The sequence below is a fragment of the Pleurodeles waltl genome, chromosome 2_2 (assembly GCF_031143425.1).
Source record: "Pleurodeles waltl isolate 20211129_DDA chromosome 2_2, aPleWal1.hap1.20221129, whole genome shotgun sequence".
NCBI lineage: Eukaryota > Metazoa > Chordata > Amphibia > Caudata > Salamandridae > Pleurodeles > Pleurodeles waltl.
Genome location: NC_090439.1, coordinates 234,136,406 through 234,152,514, shown reverse-complemented (window position 1 = coordinate 234,152,514; position 16,109 = coordinate 234,136,406). Strand labels below are relative to the sequence as shown.

General features: G+C 45.2%; 1 protein-coding gene across 1 annotated transcript in view; it reads right to left on the bottom strand.

Moving 5' to 3' along the window:
• Positions 1-2,750: 2,750 nt before the first annotated feature.
• ICE1 (interactor of little elongation complex ELL subunit 1) overlaps positions 2,751-16,109 on the bottom strand; it is a 372,154-nt gene continuing 358,795 nt past the window's right edge. Inside the window, exon 19 of the mRNA XM_069219700.1 lies at positions 2,751-3,660. Coding sequence (XP_069075801.1) covers positions 3,482-3,660 — 179 coding nt within the window. The 3' untranslated portion in view covers positions 2,751-3,481. The remainder of the gene's footprint in view (positions 3,661-16,109) is intronic.

Here is a 16,109-nt window from a genome sequence, read left to right as displayed (position 1 = left end):
TTATTTACAAATCTGGCTCCCTGGACTGTGTAGTTTTTCGCTCACAGGTGAGCAGCAAGCGCCATCTGCACAGATACTGGTGAACATGTTGCATTACTTTCTTTCGGCCTATGAAATACTCAACATGCCCTTCATGTGCCTTTCTTTCCTTTCATCTCCAAAAAGGTGAACCCTCCCCCTTTAGCATTAACACTGCAGATGAACTCCTCCATTCTCCCAAGTACTGAGATGCCCCACCTCCCTCCTACCATAGAGCTTATATTCATCCACACATCTCAAACCGTGTGAGCTAACACTCAATGCCCAAACCCTCCATCTTCAAGTATGGAGATAATCTTTCCGCAACGCTCAAGTGCAGAGGTGGTGTTGTTATATACATATCAACTATGGGAAGCGAAGAATTGACACAGCAAAAAGATGTAGGTAACTAGGTTTTAAAATATAAATCTGAGAAGGAATACCTTTGTGGGAAAAAGCTAAAAAATATGTTAAAAAAAACTAAATGTGCAAAAGCAACTTTGTGGGTGAGAAGTGATGAGCTTTTGTGGAATGTTGTTGAGAATGTTCCTCAGTGTCCACAAGGTATTTTATTTAACTCAATATCAATAACATTTGGAACAGGGACAGTTGCAGAGCATGCAACTAAATGTGCACTGCAGGCATAAACAAGTGTAGTGCCTGGATGACAGAGCCCAACGGGTGGCAGAGGGTGAATGGAGTACTGCTGAGAATGGGAGGTGCTAGCAGAGGTGTGCTGTATGTACAAAATGTGGATAAGAATGTGCAATGTACCTCAGGATGTTCAGAAAATGAGTATGCAGTGCAGGAGCAAGAAAGTGGTGTGCGGACATTATGCAGTGAAAATGAGTCTGCAGGGTACAGTATAGATTATCCTGGGGGTGTATACCATGGAGTGCAAAGGCTGTGCACAGAAATGCCATGTGTGCATTTCGGATGGATAATTTATAGCTATTTTGGACCAATAATTTCATTATATTCATATACTCATCGTACTTAATAGTGCCGTGTTGCTACTTTGTTAGTGAACGTAGAATGAGGGGATCTTAACTGTATTATTGAAAATAAAGGTTACTGCCATCTGTATGCAAGAACTACACAATCAAAGATTATGCACTGACCTACAGGTTACAGAAAACAGGGAATCAGCTCCACTTCTCCAAGTGAGCCTGCACTTACGATTGAGTCTGAGACAACTGGTCCTCTGTATAGCGAAGCCCACAGTGTGCATCCCTTCAGTGTTAATTTCTTTATGTATTTGTGATGGGGTGGTTGTAGGAGGCAAACTCACATACCCGGGAAGGGAGGTTTTGAGGGGGCATGAATAATCCCTCAAGCAGAGTGTCAGAATCCCAAGAAAACCATGGTATTTTGGTGAGGAGGCGTCAGTACCTAAAGTTTTGTAACGGGCTGAAGCAAGTGAGAGGTCAACAGAGAAGAGCGAAAAAGACAAGAAGTTGCTGGAAAGTTCCTACATCAATGAGAATGAAACGTGTGGAACAGAAAGGAAGAGGCGGGCCTAGGGCTATAAAAGTCAGGCCAGTCAGTAGAGATGGAGACAGCCTATGACAACACCCTTCCTTACCATAGGTCCTTCTTTTTAGGTGAAAGGCACCAAAGCCCTGCAATAATTAGAGAAATGTAGGAAGTGAGAAGTTAGGAGGAGCCCAAATCCTATAAGTAAAAGGGAGCGGATTCAATTCAAGCTCAGGGTGAAAGTCAACCCCAAGAAAGTCCATGCAGAGTGTGGCAGCTATTAAATGGGGTTCATAAGTATCAATACAATGACAAACCCAGACAGTGTAGGTTAACAGTGACAGGAAAAGACCCAAGAACAGTGTCAAGTTATGAAGGGAGTTAAATCCATTTATGAACATTAATACACCTGTTTGTCACATCACACAGAGTCTCCTGATCTTTCACTGACCAGTTGAAAACACTATATTATGTTTTGGTGAGATTAAAGTACTTTTCTTTTCTTTAAAAAAAAAAAAAAAGGCACTCGTGGTTAAAGCCTAAAATACCAAATATTATGATTGAGGCCTGGTAATCCCCTGCTTCTCCTGTAGACCTATGCACTGGTTATAACGGTTACCTTGCAAAGTGGATGATACAAAATATTGTTAAGTTCTGATTTTTCGTACCACAAAACTGAAAGCTTTTTACTTTTATGCTACTTCCTCGAAGAACAGATGTTATGAAGCACACGGTCTAGCAGTAAATGTATCTGCATGTTTAACACTGAAAGCCCTTGCAATGCGTGCAAAAACGTTTGGGATGCTTATGTATGCAGAGGGGAGAAGCTTCTAATGCAGACTCAGCAGGGCTCAAGATACCGGCTATTGACTCGTCAAGGACCCGGATGCCTTAAAGCTAAACGTATATGGTAGAAAATGCACTTAGCCATGCAGCAGTTAGCAAAACTAAGGTGACCAATGTCCCGCCCTCAAAATGCCAAGGCTCAACCCATATTCCAGACAAAATTCCATTATTGAATATAGGATTAAAATCGATTTGAGGAGGAGGCTGTAGAGACAGACACACTCACGAAAGACAATGAACCTTTGATATGCAACGCCTAATTGACACAATAACTAACAAATCTGCTTACAAATATCCGCATGACTTGGCTCTCAACAAATGGTTAGTTTACCAATAGGTTGGAGATAAATACAGTGACAAATCAAATTCAGATGAGCGCTAGTTTTTATTACCACGTAAACACATTGAAATAGATTAATTTTGCTTTTTATTATAAAAAATACACATCCCCAATTCAATAAAATAAGAATACAGATGTGATTAAAAACTATATCCTTTTAGAAGTATAAACATTTTCTTCGTAGAAACACTAACATTCCAAAAGCGGAATAACATAAAATGTGAAACACATTATTGGATAATACTATACATATCTACACAGAGATCCCTAGGGTACCCCCATGCTTCTTAGTTCATGTACTGTACACTTGACTGATGTAAATATTTCAGATTTATACCTTTGTAAAACGTTATCAACGTTATAATTATGAATGCTAACCACAATTTAACGGGTTTATTGTAATTTACAGAAAGCTAGGAAGTAATGCAAAGCAAATGTTTTCCAAATTGTTTTATGTCTCCCAGACGTTCAAAATGCAAAAATATATATATATTTTTTACGAACAAAGTTTTTTGTTCCTTCTTATACAAAAGCAGACCATTTCCAAGCAATCAGAACAGCACACTTTACAGCCCTATCTTAATTAATATCTGTTATTTACAATGACCTATGTACAATCTCGCTTGAGCATAAAAAAATAGCTGTGCATAAAAGCTTGTCTCTACTAAATACAAATAGTCTCCTCTTTGCTACATTGTTCTCCTCTAAATATTAACACACAAAACTCGTTAATTAAAAAAAAAAAAAAAGAAAAGAATTAAAAAGGCACTTCAAGGCTAGGCGTCAGCTTCTTGGTTTGTTCTAGTTCTGAAACATGCAGAGTGAAGAGATGTCTTCAATATATTTCAGGACCGCTGGGGGGATGTTGTTTGTAGTTATTCTCCTCCAAGTTTGTAGAGTCTCAAGTACTCCTGCTGGGTCACCGGAGGCCATGTCGCAAAGCGCATAGATAGATGCCAACTGAACCTCCCACGGCATATCTGCAAAAAGTTTTTTTTGTAAATTTCTTTCTAAAAAATGAAAGCGTTTTTTCATTATCATTCGTACATAAACATAAGCATCACTGTGTTTCCGATTCTCAAATCTGCACATATATATTAGTATCAACTGAATTTCAACAACCCTCCCTGCCCCCCGCCAAATATGTGGGAACTGTATATGAGTTAGCAAGTCTTCGTGGGTCAACCACCCTCTACTCTGCAGCCTTGTCCCAGAAAGTTCCCCGCCTGGGATGGGGGGGGGGGGGAGGCGTGGGTGGGGAGGGAGTTCTATCTGGACATAGGAGAGAGACTTCAACACTTACCCTCTCTTCACATTCCTACCCCTCCCTCAGTGCCCAGCAGGAATGTGGTTCTAAGTCCAAGTGACCTCCCTCCTCACAGTCTATTAAGGTTAGGGTCATTGCACTCCAGGCCATCATATCTTCCTTAGCCCTTTCATCTCCTAGATCTCTGCATGTGTGCCTCTTTCGCGCCAGCACAATCCAGCAAGTCTCTTTTCCAGTCTGTTAATGTGAGGGCTTTAGTACTCAGTCACCCAATAGCAATGCAGCGTTTGGCTACCATCAGCCCCAGCATGGCAAAAAGTCTACCCAGCTTCTTTTTAGGGCTATCAGGGAGGAGGCCCAAAATACACTTTTTGATTGTACAGGAGATGGTCCAGTCTGACGAACATTCAATGAGTTCTAAAACAGTAGTACAGTATTCCATAACAACTGAGCAATGCCAGGCCATATGTACAAAGTCTGCTATTGCTGTCTGACATCGAGGACGGCTCTGCAACCTATCTGGGTATATAGTGTGAAGGCGTTTAGGTAAGAGGTATGCCATGTGAACCATGTAGAATTGTGTAAGCTTAAATCTCGTGCACAGGGCCATGGTGCATCCCACCGCATACATTTTTTGTCAATCTTTTGACGAAAGGGGTTCCTCATAAACCTGTTGACAGTTGTCCTCCAACAGAAGGGGGGCACACCACCTGTCCGCCCTCAGAGCCCAATAGAGATGGGTTATAAGTTTGTTGCCTCCAGCCATTGAAAGCTTAGTCAATAGTGTCTGTGTGGGTTCAGGCTCTTCTGGGAACGTGGGCTAAAGCTGTTGATCTATCGCAGAAATGTTGGCATATTGGAGTAACTGCCCAGGGTTAAGTTCAAATGTCTCTATGGCGGCTTGCATTGTGATGAAACAACCCTCCAGATAAAGGTCCGAGAGCATCAGAGATCCCCCTCCCCCACTTGTCTGTTCCCATTGTTACAGGCTATCTGCTCAAAGGGGTGAATAATCCACAGGTCCAGATCTGGGGCATAGGGAGCATATCCAATCACCCTCTGAATAGTCCTCTCCCTCAGCCGACCCATTAGGTGGCTCAGGTGAAGAAAGTTGGTGAGCAGATTTCTATCTCGCATTAAAAGAGCTCCCAAATGGCATACCGTGTAGGTACCCTCCAACAATGCCCTCTCCCACTCGAGATCTGTATCAAGCCAGTCTATAGTGTGCTGGAGGTGGGCCGCCAGATAACAGAGCTCCGGATCTGGAACCTCCATAATTCCCCTTTCCCATTCACTCTTTAAGGTCTGTAGGCTAATCATATACAGTTTCCTATTCAAAAGGAGGTCAAGTAGTAGATGATCAATCTCTCAGAACACTCGTTGTGGAATTTCATACATGGCCCTTTGCATGGCATATAGACACCGAGGTAAGATAACCATTTTTATGAAGGCAATTTTCCCTAACAATGAAAGTTTCAATGTGTTCCAACAGGCAAAGGAAGGACGTAGGGTCTCCACCACTAGGCCAAAAAGTAATTGGTACTTTCGTTGTTCCCCATGAGCAATATAAATCCCCAGATATTTAAAAAGATCCACTTGCCATGGAAGGCCCACACTTGGCAAGCGCCCAACTGCAAGTCTTTCAAGCACCCTGGGGGAAAGAGTACCAACTTAGCGGCACTGATCTGTAGATCAAAAAATTCTGAGAACTCCTGTAGGATGATCAACATCAAAGGGGAGGAAATATCCAGTCAGTGCAAGTAAACATTGCATTGTCTGCATAGAGGGAAACCACTTGAGCCGTGGCCACCACAGTCACCCCCCATCAATGCAGTACTTGCCGTAAATGGCACAGCAACGGTTCCATTACCAAAGCCAATATAATGGGCAACAGGGGGCAACCCTAATGTGTACCCCTATGTAGGTGGATTGCGGATGATACGTATCATCCTGTACATACCGTGGCCATCGGGGCATTATACAGCAGCTTGACCCACCTAATAAAGGTTTGGCCTAGACCCAATGCGTCCAAAACGTGCCATACATATTCCCATCATAGGGAGTCAAATCCCTGTCAAATCTTAGAAGGCCAGGGCATAGGGATCATCTTCCAATTCTGGGGCATGAATGATGTGCATCAGGCGCTGTATATTGCACAGCGTGTTCCTGTGTGGGATAAATCCCGACTGGTCTGTGTGGACCAAACTGGAGAGAAAGGGCAGTAGCCTTGCCACTAGTACGTGGCTAAGGAGTTTTTTGATTCACATTAATCACTGAGATTGGGCGGTAGGAACCCAGCTCCTGGGGGTCCCTGGCAGGCTTAGGAATAAGCACAACTTGGGCGTCATGCATTGAGGGCGGGAGGAGTCCTCCCTGGAAGGTCTCATCATACATGCAATAGCTTTTCTGTCAGAGTACCTGAAAAGGCTTTGTAAAATTTTCCAGGGAGTCCATCCCCACCTGAAGATTAGGCCGTCTTCAGGGGTGTTTTTGCCTCCAATAGCTCTTGGCGGGACAAAGGGGTGCCCAAGAGGTTGCGTTCCCCAGAGGACAGGGTCGGAAGCCCCAAGCCGCCCAGATAATCAGGGAGGCAATGCAACTCGAGCGGCCCTTGTGGAGCGGCATATAGGGCTTCAATGTGAGCTTCAAAGAATTTATTGATGGCATATTGAGTATGCACTCCTTGTCCTTGCGCATTTCAGAGAGCGAAAATCGGTATGTGTGCATTCTCTGACCGGATTAATCTGGCTAGAAGGTAGCCTGCCTTATCCCCCTCCATATACCATTGTCTCCTACTCGTGTGGCGAATGTGTTTCTCCAGTCGGTGTCATATCTCACAGACCTTATGTCGCAGTCTGTCCCACTCACCCAATGCTGTCGTATCTGTAGCTAGTGTCACCTCCAGCTTCTCCAATGTTGCTTCTCGGTTAGTTTGGTCACCCTCTGAAGTTCAACGGATACCAACGGAGGAGGCCATGCATACCCCCACAGAGCAACACTTACATTGTGTCACACTCCTTCTCCCTACTGTCAGTGCTTTCCCAGTTATAGTTAAAATAGTCTGTCAGGGTGTCCGCAAGGGTCGACCGGAACACATGGCCCATTGAAGTGTTGGGGTGCAGTCTCCACAACGGGACCTTCGGCATCACGAGTTCTAGGAAACAGTTAAGCAGCAAGGGAGATTGGTGTTAAATATATCGTGCTTAATATTGCACACTGCGCTGTCCCCTTCTGTACCAAAAAGTAGTCCAGTTGACTATATGAATTGGTTGCTGGCTTATGACATGAGTAGGCATGTGCTTGTGGATTGCGTTGTCACCAGACATCAGTGAGTCCTACGCCTGAAATCATTTGGGTTAGGGCCAATGTCATGAGGGGTTTCGTCCCGTTTCGGTGGTGACCTATCCATGCATCCATCTAAGACACAATTAAAGTCTCCAGTCAATATCACCTCTCTGTCCAGCGAGACCTGTGCTGCTGTTTATACTGTGCCAAAAAATGCCCTGTCTATGTTAGGGGCATAGACGTCGAGGAAACATACCTTGTGTGCATCCAGTGTGCCCTCCAGGATTACGAACCGGCCCTCCCTAAATGTAAAATGTAAAATGTAAATTAGCACTTGTATAGCGCACTACACACCCGTTAGGGTCTCAAGGCGCTGTACTCATACCGCTATGGAACCCCTCCTGGCTTTTCCCTGTGAGGCGCCCACTCCTGAGCACCCCCAGGGTGAAGCCAGGCATCCAAGCGCTGTTGGGGCCGTTGTGGAGATTAAGCAAGCTATTGCCCAGAGTTGCAGAGTGGGACCCATGAATTAGATTAGGCACCGAGGCGAGAATTATCTGGTCAAGGGGAATTGAGCCCAAGACCTGCCGAAGCGGGACTTGAACCCTGGTCTTGAGCCAGATCTCTGCTTCAGGGTCTGCCGCTCTAACCATTGAGCCACACTTCTCCCTATTGATCTGTACCTGTGAAGCTCTGATGCCATACCTTTTCAGATATGCATAGATCCTGTTACGCCTTACTGGTCCCTGTAGACCTCTCACATTCTAAGTTAACAACTTGTATTTGGTACTTAAGTTAGCCATCATTCTCCTGCATGATTACTCGACCACTGCTATGTGGGTCTCCTGCGTGAAATGTCTTATGGACTTGGAAGCTGCATCCCCAAACAAGATAACTTTGCAGAACTGTAATATAACAAATACATATTTACCCCTATAACCTCCAGATGTTTCAACCATACCTCCCTAGTACCACCCAATGGCAGAGTCTGCAACCCCTTTGGACCCAACCATTAGTCGTAAAAGATATCAAATTCCGCCACAGAGAACCCCACCCTATTTCCCCACACCCCTTTCAATCAATTAAAGATTAACTTGTGGTACAGATACAGTCTGGGTGACTAGACCACCCTGAGATCTGCAAAAGGTTAAGTACTGTCAGGGAGAGGGGGGTGTTGGGGGTTTAAAAATACTATTCTGACGCTCCAGCTGCCTCCGTGACGCTCCTCTCTTCCTGGCTCCAGGGCACAAAGCACAGGCTCCCAATCCAGAAGCTGCTCTCATACTAAAGCAAGCATGAGAGCAGCGTCTGGCTAGGCCTGAGCTTTCTGGTTTGACGCTCACTCAAGCACAGGGAAGCTGGGTTGGAGAAATGTAAGTGCGTATGTCGGTTTGGCTGGCCTAAGACAGCCAGCCAAACTGACATGTGCACTTACAAGTGCCCACCACTCCTCCTCCCTGTCTGGTCCCACCACGCCCTAGACACCTATGGCTCAGTCAGGCAGTGACAAATTTGTCACTGCCTGACTAAGCAGTGGGGCGACACTTCTCCGCTATCATGGAGGAGGTGCACTTGTCAATATGTGAGGGTAATGAAGTGCCATAAGTAAAATATCAATAACTTCTAAGGCTCTGGGCCAGAAAAATATTTGTAAATAGGGATTCCTAAATATGTAAGAATTTAACGACAAAGTAATCAATATGTCAAAAGGGGTTAATCATGTGCATGGTATGAAACAGCAATTATGTGAATCCAGAGACACATTCATTAGAATGAAATGAACATATTTTGCAAGTAGAACTAGATGAGTTATTTTTGTAACAATATTTCTGGTGGATATATAATCTTCCTGTGGATATTGTTACCTAAAGTAAAGTAACTTATTCTTCTGATGTATAGATTCCTCACTATATGGTAGAACAGCACAGTAAAAAAAAAAAAATAGAACCAGCAGAGGATGGCAGAACCTACATCTTCCGCTGTCGTTCATCACAGCCACCCCTATTAAGACAAGAGCCAAACAAAGTTGTCCCTGCTGAGGCTGTACTGCCCTGAAGTAGCCACAAAACTTCCCCAAACCACTCAGCAGGACACACGCTCAACCCTGTCTTCTCTGCTAGCAATGACATCCCCGTCACCCACACCTCCGAACTGCACTGGAATGACCAGCACACTGTCCACTTCTTCACCAAACCCATCGAACACCACTGCACCCACTGCCACCCATGCAGAAGTTAGAACAAGGTCTCAGAAGAACAACTCGCCACCGCCCTTTGCTAAACACCACCGCCTGCTACCACGGACCCAAACTCATCAGGAAGCAACCTCCACCAATGGATCTCCAACACACTGGCTCCCATCAGGAAACGCTCTGACAAACAACCTCTCCTAAGAAAGCCAGCTGGTTCTCCCCCGCTCTCCAAGAGTCCAAGTGCACCTGCAGACGATTCAAGAGAAGATGCAGGAGCAGTAAGGCCCTGGCCTTCAAAACCGCTGTCAACACACCATCACCTCATCAGAACCACAAAGAAAACAGCCATTAAGGAACACCAATGCACACAACAGCAAAGAACTCTTCATTGTGATCAGAGAATTCCACATAGGAAGCACAGACATCTTCCCTCCTCCCCCCCAAGACCTCTGAAACTACCTCACTGCCTTCTTCCACCGCAAGATCTTCGACATCGACGACAGCTTTGCAACCCAAGACACACCCACTGCACCCACAACAACCGCACCCAAAGGCTTCAGTCCCCAGTGGACCATGCCCAACTGGACCACCCTCATTACTGACGACACTCTAAAGCTCATGAAAACCATCCACTCCGGATCTTCTTTGGACCGATGCCCCCACTGCATCTTCAACTGAGCTGGCGCCACCATCAACCCCAAACTATGACACACCATCAACAGCTCCATTGAGTCTGCCACCTTCCTGGAAGACAGGAAAGAGGCAGGAATAAACCCCCGGCTGAAAAAAACATTTCACTGACTCAACAGACAAAAAAACAACAGACCCATCTCACTGCTCCCCTTCTCAGCCACAGTCATTGAGAAGGCCATCAACGCCCAACTCACTGAATTCATCAAAACCAACCGCACGCTGGACCCCTCCCAATCAGGCTTCAGAAGCAACCACAGCACAGAGACTGCACTTCTGACAGCAATGGACGACATCTGCACTATCCTCGACCGAGGCAAAACCGCAGCTCTCATCCTACTCGAGCTTTCCACCGCCTTAGACTCCACGACACCTGCATCCACGACAAAGCCTTAGAGTGGATCCGCTTCTTACTCACTGGCCGAACGCAGAGAGTCAGGCTCCCACTGTTCCCCTCAAAACCAATAGAGATCAGCTGCGGAGTTCCTCAGGGTTCCTCTCAGAGCCCCACCCTCTTCAACATCTACATGGCCCTACATGCAAACATTGTCAGAAACCATGTACTCAACATTGTCTCCTATGCAGATGACACCCACCTGATCCTGTCCCTCACCAACAAGCCTACGACTGCCAAAAGAAACTTCCACAACGGAATGAGGGCAGTCACGGCCTGGATGAAGGACAGCTGCCTGAAAGTGAACTCCGAAAAAAACGATGTCCTCATCCTAGGATCCATGACCTCTGCCTGGGCTGACAACAGGTGGCCCTCAGCGCTGGGACCACCACTCGCTTCACCACCAACCATGTACGCAACTGCAGCATCATTCTCGACTCCTCACTCTCAATGAACTGCCAAAATCTACGCCATCTCATCATCCTGTTTCCACACGCGTTCGTCAGCAGCAAGTTAGACTACGGCAAAGTACTCTATGCCGGCACCACCCAAAAACTCCAAAAGAAACTGCAGAGAATCCAGAATGCCTCAGCCAGACTCATCCTGGACATCCCTCGGACAGTCACATCACTGTTCACTTGAGAAACCTTCTGGGGCTCCTAATCAACAAAAGAATCACCTTCAAGCTCCTCACTCATGCCTACAATGCCCTCCACAATATTGGAACCGCATACCTCTAACATAGCCTGTCCTACACGCTCACCAGACACTTCCGCGAAACTAGCCATCACCACAACCTCAAGGATCTGCAAGAACTCAGCTGGAGGAAGATCATTCTCTTACCTTGCTGCTCTGCCGCTACACCTAATGCAATCACCCTCTCTGCCTCAATTCAAGAAGGACCTCAAGACCTGGCTCTTCGACTGAACTGCAAATGCCCTTCCTCTCAGCATCCTGAGATCCTCACAGGTGACTAGCCGCACTCTACAAAAAACTGATTGAGGATGTGTTTGGATGCAAACAAAATGTCACTGTCCAAGTTCATAAACAGCTTTTCCATGTGGTCTGGTTTATCACTGTACATTTCACAGATTCCCGCAGGCCATGAACATATAAATCCAGGAGACAAGTGGCATCCGTAGTCCTGATGGTCAGGCTGCCAAAAGCAAAGACTTCTCAGCCTACACAATTATGTTTCTTTGACACTATAAAAGGAAGTGCCATTGGGAAGTTGTTCTATCTCTGCTTTGTGAAAAAGATTTAGAGAACCAGATCAGGTAGCAGGTGAGAGAACAAAATTGATCACAGAGTAGGCCTTACTCTGCCTTGTGCGCTGTCTATGGTCTGCTGAGCCTGAAACGAGTTTCTACCATTAGTCTTGGCCGATTGACATGCCTCTGTAAAAAAATTAAAAATAGTTGTCCAGAGATGTTTATTTTTGATTTGCGTTCTTGTATCATTAGAGAAGTAATTTAGCTTGGGTAGACATTCCTAATCCGGGCCTATTTTTTCTGGATAACATTTTTAAAAATGGCAGATGTGTTGCAGTGATGATGCAATATTTCAGGAACCATGAGACCTATATATTTCATTTTGGAGGCAAAACATAGGTTATGGGGGCCAAGCAGTCTTATAGAGACCGAAAATAACTCCTCAGAGCAAACCCTTTTGCCATTTTCCTAAATGGCAGGTCTATAATAATGTGCTTTAACCATCATGTTGTTAATTTATTTTAACATTGCTTTTGTTTCAGGTTTTCCAATAATTCAAATTCGTAAACATTTACCTTCTGAAAGAGTGGCTAACTACAAAATCTGAGGACTCCAACAAAGAAGTATGTGTCTTATGCTAAACTAATCCGAAAGAAAAGCTATCAACAACTGCGGCTGTATAGAAGAGAGTTCAAGATGCTTCAGAAATATGGCCAGACCAAGTTCACGAAAGATTAAACTGATGGGTGAAGAGGATCAAATATTTTATTACTGTAACAAGTGCTACGAGTAGTATACAATGGAAACAAAAGTCTGGAAAAAATTGGTAAAAAACAAAAATTGCAGTAACCAGTGAAGTACGACAAGAATCCGAGTCGTCTGAGAAAGCAATGACAACCAAACCTAGTGCCCCTCCACTTAGAAGATTGATGGCTACCCCTCATCCACCTCCAACAACTGACCAGAAAGCAGAGTATCTTCAATGTGTTATCTGTGGGTTAGCCAGAACAAGGGCTAAAAGTATAGACGAAAGAGCAAAGTACAGAGTATGTGAGTCTCAAAGGCCAAACATGTTTGTATCTGAAGCTAGTTTCTTACAAGATGAAGTTTTCAGCCGAGTAGCTGATCTAAACAATGAGGTGAATGTATCTGCAGTGGATTTGTAGGTCCACCCTAACTGTATGCGTGCATACATTTGAAAATATGAATGTACACTGAGCTCCCAGAACCAACGTAACCTCCAGCCTCCAGTTACGTTTGCACTCTTTGAAAAAGCAAATAACGTTTTAAAGCCACTCTTGAGTGCTGGTTACGGGTTCACACTCAGTGAGATCAGAGAAACAATGGTCAATATTGAGGTAACTGTATTGATCCATAATAATGAAATCAAGATTTTTCTGGTAAGAATGTACAATAACAGAAATTGTTTTTGTCACTCTAACAAAAAGAGTGAGCCACTTATGGTGTTCTCAGCTGATCTGGCTCCTGAAGTTCTTGCTGCCAAAACATGATCATAGGATACAGTAAAATCAGCAGGAAACATTTTGGAAGATTTAGATTTTAAACAATGTCAAATTTTGTGATGCCCCAGAGCTCCGCTGCAGGAAGCTGGCCTGGTGTCTGGTGGGTACTTAGTGTCCAGGTATCCCCTATTAGTGTAGTGTAGACAGTGTCTAGAAGCCAGGCTCTCTAAAGGTAGATGTGGATGAGCAGCCAAGACTTGTCTAAGAGACATGCAAAGCTCATGCAATGCCACTGTAGTCACACAGCACTTACAAACATGAAATAAACATTTAGTGTTACAAAAATAAAGATACTTTTTTTTAGTGACACAATTATCAAAAAGTACTAGAGAGGCAAACTTCCAATAGGAGGTAAGTAACGAACGAGTTACTTACCTTCGGTAACGACTTTTCTGGTGGATACATTAGCTACCTGTGGATTCCTCACCTAATGAATACTCCCATGGTGCCAGCATTCGACGGAAATCTTCTTACTAGTCTCTGCACGTCGACGAGGACGTCACTCTAGCCCACGCGACGCCGTCTGACGTCATACAGGCAATAAGAGGTCCTCGACGACGTGCGGACGTCAGTACCAATCATTTTTTACGTGCATGAGAACAACCAGGCAATGCAATGAAAGAGCAAGGCAACATCCCATTACATTGTAAAAATACACAACATTGCATGAATAACTGTAAATCTTTTATATATATATATATATATATAACTCTCTCTTTTTTAAAATATATATATACACATCAAGTATATACACAAAGATATATACATATATATAAATATAATATATACAACATCTATTGCACCCTCAAAGACCAAGAGGAGCGTACTCAAGGATTACTTGGTAAGACCAGAAAGGCAACGGGGAGGCGGGTGGGACCGTGAGGAATCCACAGGTAGCTAATGTATCCACCAGAAAAGTCGTTACCGAAGGTAAGTAACTCGTTCTTCTGATGGATACAACTACCTGTGGATTCCTCACCTAATGAATAGAGTCCCAAAGCAGTACCACGCCCGGCGGTGGGTGCCTAAATGGTCAAACCAAGAAATCCTGCAGCACTGACCGTGCAAAATGGCCGTCCCTTCTAACCTCAGAATCCAAACAGTAATGTTTTGCAAAAGTGTGAAGGGACGACCAAGTTGCGGCCTTGCAGATGTCGACCACAGGAACACCTCTGGCCAAGGCCGAAGTGGCCGACTTAGCTCTGGTGGAATGAGCTCTAATGCCCTCAGGAGGATCCTTCTTTGCCAAAGAGTAACAGATTTTAATGCAAAGAACAACCCACCTGGATAGTGTTCTCTTGTGGACTGCCTTTCCTCTCCTCTTGCCCACGTATCCAATAAACAGCTGATCCTCCAGCCTGAAATCCTTTGTTCTATCAATAAAGAAGCTCAACGCCCTCTTTGGGTCCAGACGGTGCAGTCTTTCTTCCTCTTTGGAAGGATGAGGCGGAGGATAGAACGTGGACAAAGTAATTGCCTGAGCCAAATGGAAAGGTGAAACAACCTTCGGGAGGAAAGCAGCCTTGGTCCTCAACACCACCTTATCCCCATAAAAAGTTGTATAAGGGGGCTTTACTGATAAGGCCTGCAACTCACTCACTCTCCTTGCTGATGTTATAGCTATCAGGAAGACTGTTTTTAAAACCAAATACCTTAAGGGGCAAGAATGCATAGGTTCAAAAGGGGACCCCATAAGGAAAGTCAGGACCAAGGACAAATCCCATTGCGGCATAACGAATGGCTTTGGAGGATATTTATTTAGAAGACCTCTCAAGAATCTGATAACAATAGGGGATTTAAATAAAGATGGTTGGTCTGGAAGACATATGAAGGCTGACAAGGCCGATAAATAACCCTTAATGGTAGCCACTGCACAACCTTTCTGCGCTAGAGACAGAGCAAAAGACAAAACGTCCGATAGATGAGCATGCAAAGGATCAATCTGCCTCTCTCCACACCACGCAACAAATTTAGACCATCTATTAGCGTAGATAGATTTAGTGGAGTGTCGCCTGGCCGCTAATATAACATCCACTACCTCAGGCGGGAGAGAGAAGGAACTCAGGTTGCCCCGTTCAATCTCCAGGCATGTAGGTGCAGACTCTGGAGGTTGGGGTGTAGAACCTGCCCCTGCGACTGCGAGAGGAGGTCTGCCCTGAAAGGGAGACGGAGCGGAGGGCACATTGAGAGTTGGAGAAGGTCGGAGTACCATACCCTCCTTGGCCAATCCGGCGCTATTAGGATGACTACAGCCCGGTCCTGGCGAATCTTCCTCAATACTCGAGGAATCAAGGGTATGGGAGGAAACGCGTAAAGCAACTGGCCGCACCAGGTTATTTGAAACGCGTCCCCCAACGCTCCCTGCATCGGATACTGGAGGCTGCAGAATAACGGACAATGCGCGTTCTCTCGAGTGGCAAACAGATCTACCCGAGGAAACCCCCACCTCTGGAAGATTAAACGGACTTGATCTGGATGGAGACGCCACTCGTGGTCTGCCGAGAATTGGCGACTGAGACTGTCCGCACGCACGTTCAAGACTCCGGCCAGATGGTTTGCTATCAAGCAAATCTGATGGTCCTTTGCCCAGGACCATAGTCGAAGAGCTTCTCTGCAGAGAAGGTACGACCCCACTCCTCCCTGCTTGTTTATGTACCACATCGTGGTAGTATTGTCCGTTAGGACCTGTACCGACTGACCACGAAGGGAAGGGAGGAAGGCCTTGAGAGCCAGACGTACAGCCCGTAACTCTAACAGATTGATGTGAAACATCTGTTCCTCTGGAGACCAAAGACCTTTGATCTCCAGATCCCCCAGATGAGCTCCCCACCCTAGAGTGGAAGCATCCGTTATGACTGTGGCCACTGG